At 46.1% G+C, this 14675-nt stretch overlaps 1 protein-coding gene across 2 annotated transcripts; it reads left to right on the top strand.

Annotated features, from left to right (window-relative positions):
* The first annotated feature begins 2206 nt into the window (after window positions 1-2206).
* Window positions 2207-11080, top strand: LOC121167471 (isopentenyl-diphosphate Delta-isomerase 1). 2 transcript variants are annotated; one of them, XM_040996893.1, is made up of 5 exons: window positions 2207-2352; window positions 6390-6562; window positions 7127-7219; window positions 8300-8430; window positions 9647-11080. In XM_040996893.1, the coding sequence occupies exons 1-5, from the start codon at window positions 2222-2224 to the stop codon at window positions 9962-9964; spliced, it is 846 nt and encodes a 281-aa protein (XP_040852827.1). In that variant the 5' UTR covers window positions 2207-2221; the 3' UTR covers window positions 9965-11080. The 2 variants fall into 2 exon arrangements, with proteins under 2 accessions (XP_040852827.1, XP_040852826.1); XM_040996892.1 differs by having other exon boundaries at window positions 2207-2358.
* The last annotated feature ends 3595 nt before the right edge of the window (window positions 11081-14675 follow it).

Genomic DNA, 14675 nt, shown 5'->3' with positions numbered 1-14675 from the left:
GGCTGGTTATCAATATGGAACATAGTTATCAATGTCTGTGCCGCATTGATTTCTGTAATTTGGTTCCCCAAGCAGTTCAATAAAAAGTTTGAGGCAGCAAAGCCTTTTAGGCCAACCTCCTTCTTCAGAGAAGGGTGTTTCCATAGTCTTTACTTTGTATCTTTCTCCTTTTAAAAAAGTTCTCAATAGCACATCACCCCCTCTCCAACCCTGTTCTTGTTACTGTTCTGGTCGCAATAGTTAGTGGATCAAAGCTGGAGGTTTCATCCAATCCCTTATATTGTCTGAGACATGAACCTAGTGGGAGTTCATAAGGGCTTGCCCTCAGAAGCTAGCTCTCATGAGAAGGCTGGTTATGGAGACTGAACTCGCTTCCTGACTCAATACAGGACTGTCCCTCTGCCATCTGCAAGTCTTACCAGATGCCAAGCCAATGGTGAATGTAAACTTGTTGGAGACCAGCTCCAGCTGAGTTCGGAGGGAAGAGAAGACAGGCAGAGACTTGGACCACTACAGCGTGATGCTCATAATGGACAACTCAAAAAAGCTGTCTTCTTTATTTACACAGAAATCATTACAAGCTTTTGCACAACATCCAATTGTTTCATTTTTACTTCATGGTTACAAAAACAATTCTTAAAAAAATCATTATTATTTTACTTCAAAGAAAACATTTTCAGCAAACCATTACTCATTCAAACCTGCAGTCACCAGGTGCCTGAAGCCAAGACCTGCACGGTTGGCAGCATATGCAGTTACATAGTGACAAGTGGTTCACTTATATCCAAAATCAGTTTTCACTAGATCTAAACAAATATTACTTAAAATATCAAGACTACAGAATTAAAAAGAAAGCTCATAAATGAATTTGTAAAGGCATATATCATATTCTTTATTAAATCTTATAATCAATCATATACTAATTACCATCACCTTCACCTAGTACTGATTCAATTGTTTTTGTTCTTTTGTTAAAGGGCAGTGAAAAGGATCAGGGCAACTCAGCCTTTCTATGAACAGAGGACCTTTACAAGAAACTTCTTTTTATCTTTTTAAACTGTTTTCTTTCCCTAAATGTAAGTGTCAATATAAGGTAGAAGTTTTAAATCATTTTTCTTTGGGGGTTCACATTTGTCTCCCTTTAGAAGATGCCCCATATACTTTCTGCTTGCCATTGTGAGAAACCAAAATGCGTCTTTTCATGTGTTGCAACAGTTCGAGGCTGCACGGTGAACAAACTTGTTGTACCTCCACGACTGTCATCTATTCCAACATATTATGAAACCATTTCTTAAGTAAAACATTACCTACATTAGGACAAACTCCGGGACAAAGGCAGCCACATAACAAGATGTTTGGGGACAAGGTGGGCTCAATTGTACTATTGTATGCTTTTAGCTGTGTGTCATTGCCTTAAGTTGCTAAAGACCCTTTTACCATAACATGATTGATCAGTTTGAGGTGTTATACCAGTTACAGGAATCATTTCACATTTGCAGAAAAAAACAACATCTTCAGGAGAATTCTATGAAACATCAGAGAAGTGATCGAGTGTCCACACAATGGGGTGAGGCAGCAATACGGTGCCCAGAGACGTTCTGCCGGGCCTTGCCAGCAGAAACTCCTGGTGCCGGGTCACACCCTCACTCCACCTGTCACGACTGCATGGCTTCCCGCATAAACTGAAATACACCTTCCTTCCTTTCGCAGAAGCTCCTTTCCCACACTTAATTTTGCTTTCTCCTCACCACTCTTTGGAAGGACGGCCAGACAGCGGTCCGGCTTCACCCTCTTTAAGCCCTGACCAGCAGGACTCCCTCCACTACACTACACCAAGAGGTATGTCGTCCACACCCGGACTCCAGGCTCCCGACGCCTGACGTCAGCACGTAGTCTCCGCAGCGCCTTGGCCACGCCCAGGCCGCCGCTCAGGCCCGATTGGCTACCAGAGCAGGAGCCAGAGCGCGATTGGCCCACACCCGGAGAACGGCTGCTCGTCCGCTCCCCGCCCTCAGTCGCCGGTCTTCACCTCAGCGGAGCCAGGGGGTAAGCGGATGACCAGTCATGGTTAACAGCTAATGGCTGGCGACCCAGAGTCTCGCCGCGTGCCTAGGGCTCCAGCACACCTGCTAGAGCCCGAGTTCTAGAAAGTGGTGCCACCGCGCGACTGCCTGGCGCGACCGTGACGCCCGTTGGGCGTCAGCGCCGATTGGCTGGCAGTATGTGGCGTGGCCCGGCGCTGGCGCGGGCGATTGGCTCCCTTCTCAAGGGGCGGAGCCTGGGGGCGGTACGCTGCGCGAGCGGCGCTCAAATGGGGCGCGCGCCCCAGCGTCCCCGGACCCTCAGCTTAAGGTACGGGTATGTCCAGATGCGGGGCGGCCCGGGGCGAGCCGGCGGGGCTGGGGACTGGGGAACCGGGTGGACTGAGCGACCGGAGGACTGGGGCCGAGGGGAGCCGCCGGGGCAGGGGATTGGGGGACCGAGGGACTGGGGTACTGGGGCCAAGGGGAACTGGCGGGGCCGAGGGTTCGGGGGACTGGGGCCGAGATGAGCCGGCGGAGCTAGGGACTAGGAGCCTTGGGGGTCCGGGGCACTGGGGCCGGCGGGGCACAGGCGCCTGGCATTGGGGCGGACACCCCCGCAGCACTTCTGCCCTGGGTGGCTGGTACTGCCGGCTGGTGAGGCCAGTGGCCCGCTCTGGGACGCCCGGGTCTGGAGGGGAGGTTCGGTCCCCCACGGGGTAGTGGATGTGCGGGGTCCTCTGCAGGGCTTCTGCGGAGCTAGGGAGGGCTTGTCAGGAAGTGTGAGGACTAGGGATTAAGGAAGGTGCACCTTCAGAAAGGATACTGAGGTCGTGATAGGGATTCCCTTGGTTTTTCTCCTAGGATGTGTGTAGGTTAGTTCTCCAAGTTGGGTGAGAAGGCTTGGGGGCGGGGGAGGGGGGTTTGGTGGTTGCTAAAACTCCACGTGCCTTTTAAAAAGGTTTTGGGGCCTGAGTCTGCAGCAGTTGGGAAGTCAGACATTTGTAACTTTTAGGTATTTTAAGACTTTACAGTTTTCCCCCAGTGACTTAAGCAGTGGAAAGAGCCATCGTCTACAAATACAGACAGTTGAACTTTAGTAAAATGTGGAACCTGAAATCAAGTCTCAGAAGAGTAGGGAATTGTTCACTCCTGTCTTTATAGTTGGTTAAAAACAAGCGTGGACAACATATCGTGTATCCTGAAACCTGTGCATGCAGTGTACAAGAACATACAGATCACTCATGCTCACACGTACCAGGGTGCATACCACTTTGTCCGTGTATGAAAATGGTTGCAAAATTCTAGAGACTACTGCAAGTCAGGGAAGAGGAAGAGGTGGGGACCATCACAGCCAGGCCTTTTTCTCAGGCTGTATGGAGTGTTCCTGCGTCCTCTGCAGAATTACCATCATGACATGAATGTAAAAAAAAGTGACTGCTTTGTCTTGTAGTTAGGAATTTCAGACTTAAAGAGCAGTGCAACATAAAACCATTGTGTTCAAAAGCCTGTTAACTGTTAGGATGAAAAGTTGTAGATGCAGCTTTGTAAAATGAGGCTCATTCAGAGGTGGGCTTTTCCCTTCCACAGTGTTTTTTTCCTGTTGAAATCTTTTATTTATTTATTTACTTTTAAAATACATTTTGGAAAGGCAGGTTCTGTAGAGAGAAGAGATGAAGAGAAAGGTCTTCCATCCGTTGTCACTCCCCACGTGGCCACAATGGCCAGAGCTGAGCTGGTCTGAAGCCAGGAGCCAAGAACTTCTTCCAGGTCTCCCACGCGGGTGCAGGGTCCCAAGGCTTTGGGCCATCCTGAACTGCTTTCCCAGGCCACAGGCAGGGAGCTGGATGGAAAGTGGAACAGCTGGGGCACAAACCAGCACCCACATAGGATCCTGGTGCTTGCAAGGCGAGGATTTAGACACTGAACCATCATGTCAGGCCTGAAATCTTTGATCATGAATCTTGGTTTTGGTGTTAAACATCATTATTTTGGTTCTTGCCGTCATCCATTGCTCCTGACACCTCTCCCTCTCGGTCAAGGCATAGCCACCCCAGGTCCTGTTGGAGTTTAGAACTTACTTTTAAGGAGCTGTTGCTGTGCTTTGGTACTGAACACTTTGTGTATGTCCTATAGTATGTTCGAGCTCTGTTGAAAATCAGTAATCTGATGCTGTAAAGAAAGCCGTGTACAAAGTGAAACAGAATCTTCTAGCTGAAGCGTTTGGAAAAATGGGTCAAAAGATGCTCCCAAGAATCCAGAAGTTAAAGTGATAGGAGTTACTAATTAGGGATGTGCAAAGAGTATAAGTCAGGATATATAGAATTTTAGTGTAGAAACCACATGAGAGGAATTAATTAGGATTCAGAAAATTAAGCCTTAGAACTGTAGGGTAGGAATGGACTGTGGCCTAGGACCAAATGTGGCCTGTATTGTGAGAACTTTAAAATATTACTTCTTTCATTTTATATAATTCTTCTCTCATTCTGCCACTCACTAGCTCTCTCTTGCTCTCATTCTTTCTCTCTTTCCCTCTCTCGTAGAGAGATCATCCCGATCTTTTATCCAGGATCTACTCCAGGTGCTTAGAACAAGCTGGGGCTGGGCCAGGTCAGATTTCAGACCCCATACTGCTTGGGGGTCTTTCCTGGACGGCAGGGCAGCGAGCACTAGGCCGGCCTCTGCTGCCTCACTGCATGCGTTAGCAGGAAGCCGGGGAACACATACCCCGATCCAGCACTCCGGTCTAGAATGCGGGAGTCCACAGTGCTAACTTCAGCCAGTCTTCCAAATGCTCACTCCAGATGTTTCCAGTTTTAGATGATTGAGAGTGACACTGAAAGTAAACAGGCTGTACCATACAAAAACTAAATGAAATTCAGATTTCTGTATCTGTGAATAAATGTTTCCTAGGACACAGCCATGCTTACTTTACACTTTGCATATGGTTACTTTAGTGCTTGGAAGACAGAAATGGAACCTTCTAGACCTCTATAGAAAATAAGTTGCAGAGCTGTGCTCCAAAACTTTATTTTCTCCGGTTTATCTAGAGTCATATTAACCAGGAATGAGACTTGAGACAACTGACAGAGCAGTCACTTAAGTCATGTTTGTCATGAAGATCCCAGATGAAAAAAGCGCATGAAATCTTCCTGGGACATTTGTTAAATGCTGTTGAATGTTGAGCACATGAATTGGATCTTGAAAAACGGATTTCAGAAATAATGGCCTTCTTGCACACCTACACAGACAGAAGTAGAGGATAAATGTTTGGACTGGCTGTGGAACGGCACAATAGTACAGAAGTTTGTGGAAAAATTGGGACTAGATTATAGGGCCCATACCCGCCTAAGCAATGAAAATATAGACTGAGAAAAGTTGATTAGTAAGTGCTATAGAAGGTTTCTAGGCTCAAGAATTTAGAACATAGAATCAGAAGCCCAGTGGCTAAGTCCTCACCTTGCATGTGCCTTGGATCCCATTTGGGCACCAATTCATATGGCGGCTGCTACACTGCCCATCTACTTTGCTTGTGGCCTGGGAAACAGTAGAGACTGACCCACAGCCCTGGGACCCTGCACCCACTTGGGAGGCCGGGACAAAGTTCTGGGTACGGACCAGTGCAGCTCTGGCCATTGCAGCCACTTGGGGAGTGAACCAGTGGGCAGACAGTCTCTTTCTGCCTCTCCTCCTCTGTAAATCTGCCTTTCCAATAAAAACAAATCTTAAGAAAAATACATTTAGAACATTGAATTTATTAGTTGAGAGTGACTGGGATCCAGCATGATAGCTCAATGGCTAAATCCTCACCTTGTAAAAACTGGGATCTCGTATGGGTGCCACTATGTACCCCAGTTGCTCCACTTCCCATCCTGCCCCATGCTTATGACTTGGGAAAACAGTATAGGACAGCCCAAAGCCTTGGGACCTGGGACCCTGCACCCATGTGGGAGACCGCAAAGAAGCTCCTAACTCGTGGCTTTGGATCAGCACTGGCCACGGTGGCTATTTGGGGAGTGACGCAGTGGATGAAAGATCTTTCTCTCCTCTCTGTAAATCTGATCTGCCTTTCCAATAAAAATAACTGCATCTTTAAAAAAAAAAAAAACAACCAGTGTATAAAAAAGAAAATGAGTGACTGGTCGGAAGAGAAGCTGTGATTACCTGTCAGTAGGAGAAATGTGGAGTGCCTGACGGGTGAGCGGTGTTCCTGCAGGAATGCAGTAGGATGAAGAGTGTGCAGTTGCCATAGGAGCGTTAGGCATCCTTCATGACCTTTCAGACAGCGGCATCGTTTCCTGGACTCAGTTCCTGCATTTGCATTTCCAGTGTATATCTGACACCTCTCCTCTTTCCTTTTGATATTAGTACTCTAGGCCAAATCAGATATACTGCAACGATGCCTGAAATACGTACTGACCATCTTGATGAGCAGCAAGTCCAGCTTTTGGCGGAGATGTGTATTCTGATTGATGAAAATGACAACAAAATTGGGGCTGAGACCAAGAAGAACTGCCACCTGAATGAAAACATTGAGAAAGGTATTGTTTTAAAATAATCTTTGTGGGAAAGTGATTTGCCTAGGCATTTGGAATTAGCTGAGAAACACGCTCTAGTAAAAGAGAAAGTCATTCCTAAATATTTAATCTTGGTTACAACTAGTTAAACAGAGTGGTAATAAAACCCAGCTTGCCCCCTGTGTAGTAGCTGTTCCTTTGTGCCTCATGTCTTTTGTTCAACTTGTTCAATTATTTTGCTTTTGTAAGAGAGACTGGGCTGATCCTGACATATTAGCTGTTTTAAGCCTGTGTGTTTTTCTGATGAATGGGGAAAGAATAGATATCCCCCACAGAGATATGCCTTTGCACAGTCCCGGGACTGAAGACTGACTGGACAGGGGCTCAGTCTTGAAAGGGGATGTGGCAGGATCACCATGCCTTCCACTTGGCTGCCCTACTCTGCTGTGCCAAAGTGCTTCTCCAGAGCCATGCTGATACCCAGATAGAGTAAAAAGACAGTGACGGTGTTAATTTGAACCACAAGGGGAGCAAGGGGCAAATGACTGGCATTTGTGATAAAATTGATCATGCTGCTTTTGTTGTCAGGATTATTGCATCGCGCATTTAGTGTCTTCTTGTTCAATACTGAAAATAAGCTCCTACTGCAGCAGCGATCAGACGCTAAAATTACCTTTCCAGGTCAGTATGCTTAATGTACACTGGCGCTTGTGTTGGGAACTATATTGATTTTGAGTTTTTATTACTCTGAATTTCCTGGAGCAAATGTCAAAAAGAAACTTTTTAAATGATCCAACTTTGTGTAAGTTTGTGTAATGAGTACAACCAGATAAACCAAAGAGAAGAAAGGATACTATAAAATATATGATTATGTAAGTATTGTGGCACTGGAGCTCCAAAATACATGAATGGTTAAACAACAAGAGTGTATGCATGTACTCCTTTGTATGTTTTTTTTAAAGATTTATTTATTGGAAAGGCAGATATACAGAGAGGAGGAGAGATGGAGAGGAAGATCTTCGGTCCAGTGGTTCACTCCCCAAGTGAGTGCAATGGCTGAAGCTGAACCAATCCGAAGCCAGGAGCTGGGAGCTTCTTCCAGGTCTCCCATGCAGGTGCAGGGTCCCAAGGCTTTGGGCCATCCTTGACTACTTTCCCAGGCCACAAGCATGGAGCTGGATGGGAAGTGGAGCTGCCGGGGTAGAACCGGCAACCATATGGGATCCCGGCGCGTGCAGGGCGAGGACCTTAACCACTATGCTATTGTGCCGGGCCCCGCATTTGTGTTTTTGCAATCAGTATCTTCATACATTCTGATCTTTTTGGCCAAGTATTCATTTAGTAAAGAGCTTACTTTAGGGGCTGGCGTCCTCTGCCTCCAAGTGCCAGCATGCACTGGTTCATGTCCCAGCTGCTCTGTTTCCTACCCTGCTCCCTTCTTATGAACTGGGAAAGCAGCAAAGAATGTTCCCAAACTTTGGGCCTTGTACCCACCTGGGAGACCCAGAGGAAGTTCCTGGCTCCTGACTATCCGTAGCTGCCTTTTGGTAGTGAACCAGTGGATGGAAGATCTTTATATTTCTGTCCCTCCTTTTCACTGTAAATCTGCCTTTCAAATAAAAATGTTTAAAAAGGTCCAATTGTTTATTTTCAAAATAATTATTGACTTAAAAACCCTAAAATATTCTGTGTTTTTAGGAGTTTTTCTCAGTCTTTGAGACCTACTTTGAGTAAAAGCTCATCTCTACTCATATTTTCCAGGTTGCTTTACCAATACGTGTTGTAGTCATCCATTAAGTAATCCACGCGAACTAGAAGAAAATGATGCCATTGGAGTGAGAAGAGCGGCGCAGAGGCGTTTAAAGGCTGAGTTAGGAATTCCCATGGAAGAGGTAACTATTATTGCATGTCAAACAGGCTAAGTATACAATAACATATTTTTTCAACAATTTTTTTAAGTGTAAGTGTAGGTGTGTCTGCTTTGTTCCAGAAGCCACTGCCATAAAGGAGTTTTGTTTTAATTTTTACTGTTACTCTCTTCCGCAAATTCCTTCACCTGCCAGGGTTGGGTTGGGCTAATGCCGGAGTTGGGAGCCAGATCCAGGTCTCCCTTCCTGGTTGGTAGGAGTCTTCATTAGGAATTCCAACATGGAATGGGGGCTGCTCAACCTGCACTGTAACCCACCAGGCCAAGGGCCTACTCAGGTGATTTGAATGTTGATTTCTTAAAATCAGTTATTTATCACATATTTAGCCAAGTTTTACAGTGCGTTGATCTGTTAAGCAGTATATAAGGTTAACAGTTTATATACCTGATCAAGTCAAAGATGAGTGTTTGCTTCTGGAAATCATTAGGAATACAATCTTCAAGTTTGAGTGAATCGGAATAATCTTTTTTTTTTTTTTTTTCAGATTAGACCCCTATGGGTGATTCATAAAATGTTTCGTTAATATTGTAATTTTTCTCCTTCAAAAACTTACCTGAAATCATGATGAGGAGGTCTGGTGCGATAGTTTAGTGGTTAAAGTCCTCACCTTGTACTCCAGGATCCCATATGGGCGCTGGTTCTAATCCCGGCAGCTCCACTTCCCATCCAGCTCCCTGCTTGTAGCCTGGGAAAGCAGTTGAGGACAGCCCAAAGCCTTGGATCCTGCACCCGCGTGGGAGACCTGGAAGAAGCTCCCTGCTCCCACCTTCAGATTGGCGCAGAACCACCCATTGTGGCCGCTTGGGGAGTGGATCATCACACAGATTTTCCTCTCTGTCTCTACTCTCTGTACATCTGACTTTCCAATGAAAATAAATAAATCTTTAAAAAAAAAGTATGAGTTAGGAGAATGTTACATTTCTAGCTTAAGTGATCTTTTTTTTTTTAGTGCTTTAAAAAAAAGCAACTTATGGTTGGTGCCAGCAAAACAATTTAGATACTTTAAAATTAACAATACAATAAATTTGCCAGAAATCTCGCATAGATTAATACTAAATTTTAATTCTAAAACTGTTGCCCTTGCTTAAGACATTGTTGAAATGTGAGTTGATTTTAGGTTACATCTTACAATTGCTTGTTTTTAATAGCTGTTTTGTCGTGTTCTGTTTTTATGTCCTAGGTTCCTCCAGAAGAAATAAATTACCTAACACGAATTCACTACAAAGCCCAGTCAGATGGAATTTGGGGTGAACATGAAATCGATTACATTTTGTTTGTGAGGAAGGATGTAACTTTGAACCCCGATCCCAATGAGATTAAAAGCTATTGTTACTTGTCGAAAGATGAACTGAAAGAACTTTTGAAACAAGCAGCCAGTGGTGAAATTAAGATAACTCCATGGTTTCAGATTGTTGCAGAGACTTTTCTCTTCAAATGGTGGGACAACCTAAGCTGTTTGAGTCAGTTTGTTGACCATGAGAAAATACATAGGATGTGAATGTGCAGATGGCTGGTCATTGAACATGTGCTCTGTCCCGGAAACTAGAATGGTTTTGTTTGTTTCAAATTGGTTTTTCTATTAGAATGCTCCTACGGTACATTGCTGTTTTCTACAATCAGAATTTGTGTGGGAAAAACGGCTGATTTACGCTTTGTATTGCCTACTCTACTCCATATGCACTATTACTTGCGTTTATTTATGCATAATGAGAGAACAAATAAGAATCTGCCCGAAAGTGCTGATGAGAAATCTGAACAAGTAAGCGAAGCTGGTGGGGACGTGCTGTAGCAATACACATTTCTGCAGTAATTCACTGTCTGCCGATGCTCGCTGCAGGGTTTTTTGTAATAATCCAGAAAAATGAGCGGAAGAACCAACCTAGTTACCTCAGAAGCGTTCTAATTAACTTTGCATATGAACAGATTAAACTGGCAAAGCAGGTTACAGGGAATTTGAAGAGTATATAATCATCCCTCCATAAAAAAATCCAGAGGCAAGCACTGTGTTAGAGCAGGTGAAGCTGCCACTCAGAGTGGCCACACCACACCGCCCGGCCCGTACTTCCAGTGCAAGAGATGATGGCCCAAGCACTTGGGTCCCTGCCACCCACACGGAGACGCAGCTGGAGTTCCTAGCTCCGAGCTCCAGTTTGGCCAAGTCCCGACCGTCAGCAGACATTTGGGAAGGGAACCATAGGAAATATTTATTTCTGTTACTCAGCTTTTTAAATACATGTTAATAAATCCATCTCCCTCTCACTGCATATAACCTATGCCTACCCACCCATATTTCTTTAAATCACCTCTAAATTACTTATTCCTAAAACAGTGTAAATAATATACAAATAGTTGTTATGTTGGAGTAAAAAAACAGAAAAGCAAAGTTGTACATGTGATTAATATAGGTGAAGTTCTTTTTCTGAATATTTTGCTCATACATTAATTAAATCTAGGTACAGGATCTTGCAAAATGGAGTTCTTGATTTTGTAGTTTAGTTATTCTGGAAGTAGTGTGATAATGCCAAATGCTGTTTCTGGTAATGGCAATTGGTTAGATTGTCTTAAATAGTAGTTGCCAATTTGTGATGTCCGGGATTGCAGGATTAGAACGGACGACTAGAGTCCTCAACAGGATCTCCCAGCCTTGGCGTTGTCAGCAGTAGGCTGGATAGTTTGCTGTGGTGAGCTGCTCCCTGCATTGTAGGATGTTTAACAGCATCTTGGCCCCACTCAGTGCAACACCCCCTCTCTCCCAAGACAACCAAACCTCTAGTTGCAAGCCACTGTTTTGTAAGGCAGGCCATGTTTCCGGGAGTGCAGTTACAGAATATTTTATTCAGGTTATGGAATTCTTTAAAATTATACCTTAAATAATAATGTACTTTGTGATACTTGAAATCCTAACAGGATGCTAAATGCTATGGATTAATGAATAATGAAGAAAAATAAAAGTTTATTTTAAAGATTTATTTCATTTTTATTGGAAAGTCAGATATACAGAGAGGAGGAAAGACGGAGAGAAAGATCTTCCGTCCAATGATTCACTCCCCAAGTGAGCACAACAGCCAGTGCTGTGCCGATCTGAAGGCAGGAGCCGGGAACCTCTTCCGGGTCTCCCACACGGGTGCAGAGTCTCAAGGCTTTGGGTCGTCCTTGACTGCTTTCCCAAGGCCACAAACATGGAGCTGGATAGGAAGTGGAGCTGCCGGGATTAGAACCAGCACCCATATGGGATCCTAGTGCATTCAAGGCGAGGACTTTAGCTGCTAGGCCATGGTGCCGGGCCCCCCCTTTTTTTTCTTAAGATTTATTTTATTTTTATTGGAAAGTCATATATACAGAGAGGATGAGAGACAGATATAAAAATATTTCTTAACAATCTAAATGTCTTGTAAATTAAATAGAATAAATTTTTTCTTAGTAACCCTAAACAGTTCATTGATAATTTCAGGCAACACTATACAGCAAATATTTTATTGAAAAGTTGAAAATAAAGTATGATCTGAATAAATATTTTTAAAACATTTTAGATAATAAATTCATTTTATTTTTGACTCATGTCCATGTGGACCACCAGTTATGGTAGGGACGGATAAGGAATCTGGGAAAGTGGATGAGACAGCTGCCTCCAATCTCCTTTTTTTCTTCTGATATCTGGGGTAAGTGGAGAAGGAAAGGGAGAAGGCCGCTCCCTGCAACCCAACTACATCAGTACCCAGAAACGGGAAGGTCACCCCTGTGTGGAGCATGTTCCAAGGACACTGCTTAAGTGGTTTTGATTGTTCTGAGATACTGTTAATCTCCTTTCTTAAAGGTTCAGGAAATCCTTCCGAAGATCATTGGCTGATATGCTTCACTTTAGAGTCTTGATTCACCCAGATACTTGCTGTCAAAGTTTGGCTAGGGGAACTGTGCAGTTTGCTGTGCCCTCCATGGTATTAGATGTCTTCTGCAGGCCTCAGTGAACTAGTTTTCATGTCCCCTGTGAGTGTCTGAGCATGCACTGACCTTAGCAACCATGGAGACACAATTTTGACAGATGTACTCCGCAGACCACAGATTCTGTGACTTTCACTGTGGTTGGAGTTCTGAGTCCAGTGATCCAGTTGGGGGTCCCCAAAGAAACCTCACCAGAGGTGACCCAGCCTGACTCCTGTGTTTGCCGGCCAGCGTAGATTCTGGCTCATCACATCATCCAAAGCAGCCCACGCACACACTGGTGGTTGCAGTCACCTGGTCAGTTCTGTCCGCAACCCCATCTCATATACATCCAGTGGATGCTGTGGGCCAGCCCATCCCTGCCCACCACCCACTCTGCCCCTACTAGGCCTGCGTCCAGCTCAGATTCCTGTGCATGCTGGTATGTGCCTCAGACTGGTCCAATCTGTCCCACATCCCACTCCACTTTCATACGCATCAATGGGCATTAGATCCTAGCTCAGCCAAACCGACCCCACTATCCAGCCCACTCTCATGATAGCAGATACCACTGCCTGGCCAGCCAGGTCCACCCCCATCCCTGGTTCTTATACTCACCAGTGGAAGTTAAAGTCTATCAGAGAGGTGCCCACAATTCCCCTACAGGCCCCACTTCCATTCCTAGATCTGCCACTTTCCAGGTTGTTCTAGGGTCTAGTCTCACAGCTTGTCCCAAGTCCCTGCATTTGTCAGCCTATGCTGTGGCAAAACTCACCAGCCTGCACTTAACTCTGGCTCATGCATGCAATAGTGGATACGGTCATGTAGCTCAGCCTGACTCTCCCTCTAACCCAGCTAACATACAGGCCAATAGGTGTTGTACCCCTGCCCAGCCTGGTCTGCCCCCAGCCCCAGCTCTCATGTTCACCAGTGGGAACAGTGGCCCAGCAGGGGAACCCTACAGCTTCCCTGCTGTGCTTGCCCCCCATTACAGGTCCTACATGTGCTGATGGGAGCTCCAGCCCACACTGGCATGACTTGCCTCATCTCAGCATTTGCCAGCAGATGCTGTAGCCTGACTCGGCCCGACCTGCCCCCAGCAGGTCATCTCCCTCATGCTGGGAGATGCTGCAACCTTGCCCCGCCCAGCCAGTCTCCAGTCCCTACCCTAATGTGAACTGACTGGTGTTGTGGCCCAACCTGGCCCATCCTGCACTCTGTCCTGGTTTTCACATCTGCCAGTCGATGCCATGGACTGTCCCTACCTGGTCTGTGCCCAGATCGGACCTACATGTATACCTGTTTTTATGGTAACCTGGTTTGGTCTGTGCTGCTCCTAGTCTTAGTTCTTGTGCTCACCTGCAGGGACTGCATCCTTTCAGAGGAGTCCTCAAGATCCTGTATCATGTCACCTCCCATTGGCAGATCTTGAGCACACTGGTGGGTCCTTGGCCCAACCTGACTTGGCCCCTTCCTGTCCTGGTAGGTACAGCAGCCTTGCATGACCAGCCCACACCCGTTTTGTTTCTTAATGTTGGGTGCTATATCCCAACCATGTCTGGCCCTGCCCCAGACCCAGCTCTCATATGGTTCAGTGGGTGCAGAGACCTAGGCCAGGCTGTTTTGTACCCTCCCTGGCTCTCATGAGCACTAGTGGGTGCTGGAGCCTAGCCCAGTCTGGTACATCCCAGACCCAGTCCACACCCATGCCAAGGGATGCTGCAGCCATGTCCAGCCTAGTTTGCCACCCCATTCCACCTATCATGACCACTAGTGGGAACTACAGCCCAGCAGAGGCATCCCCTTAGCTCCCTGACAAGCTTGCTCCCAGCCACAGTTCTTGCACATGCCAGTTGTTGCTCTGACTCAGCTCAGCGTAGCCCATCCACTGTCTTGGCCTTAAACATTGGATGCTGCAGCCTGACCTGTTCAGGCCCTCCACCAAGGGTGTTGCAGTCTGCCCTGTCCAGCCTGCTCCCATCCCTGGCTTTCATGCAAACTGGTAGGTGTGATAGCCTAGCCTAGCTTGGCATGGCCCATACCCCATTCTGGCTCCCACACATCAGTGTGCTATGCTTTGGCCTGGCAGTGCTGGGTCCACCCCTAAAGCCAACCCACACACCTGCTGACGAGTGAAGCAGCCCTGACTCATGTGCTCACCAGAGGGAGTTACCACCCACTGAGGGAGTTGCCCAAGTTCCCCCAATAAGCCCTTACCCAGCAATATGTCCCCCCAGCTCAGCCTTTGTGTGTGCTGGTGGATATTGTAGCCTGGTCCACCCCACAAACAA

The sequence above is a fragment of the Ochotona curzoniae genome, unplaced genomic scaffold, assembly GCF_017591425.1.
Source record: "Ochotona curzoniae isolate NIBS_2020 unplaced genomic scaffold, NIBS_Ocur_1.0 patch373, whole genome shotgun sequence".
In the NCBI taxonomy this organism is placed as follows: Eukaryota; Metazoa; Chordata; class Mammalia; order Lagomorpha; family Ochotonidae; genus Ochotona; species Ochotona curzoniae.
Note: the sequence above shows the minus strand (reverse complement) of the source record. Positions and strands in the feature narration are given on the sequence as shown.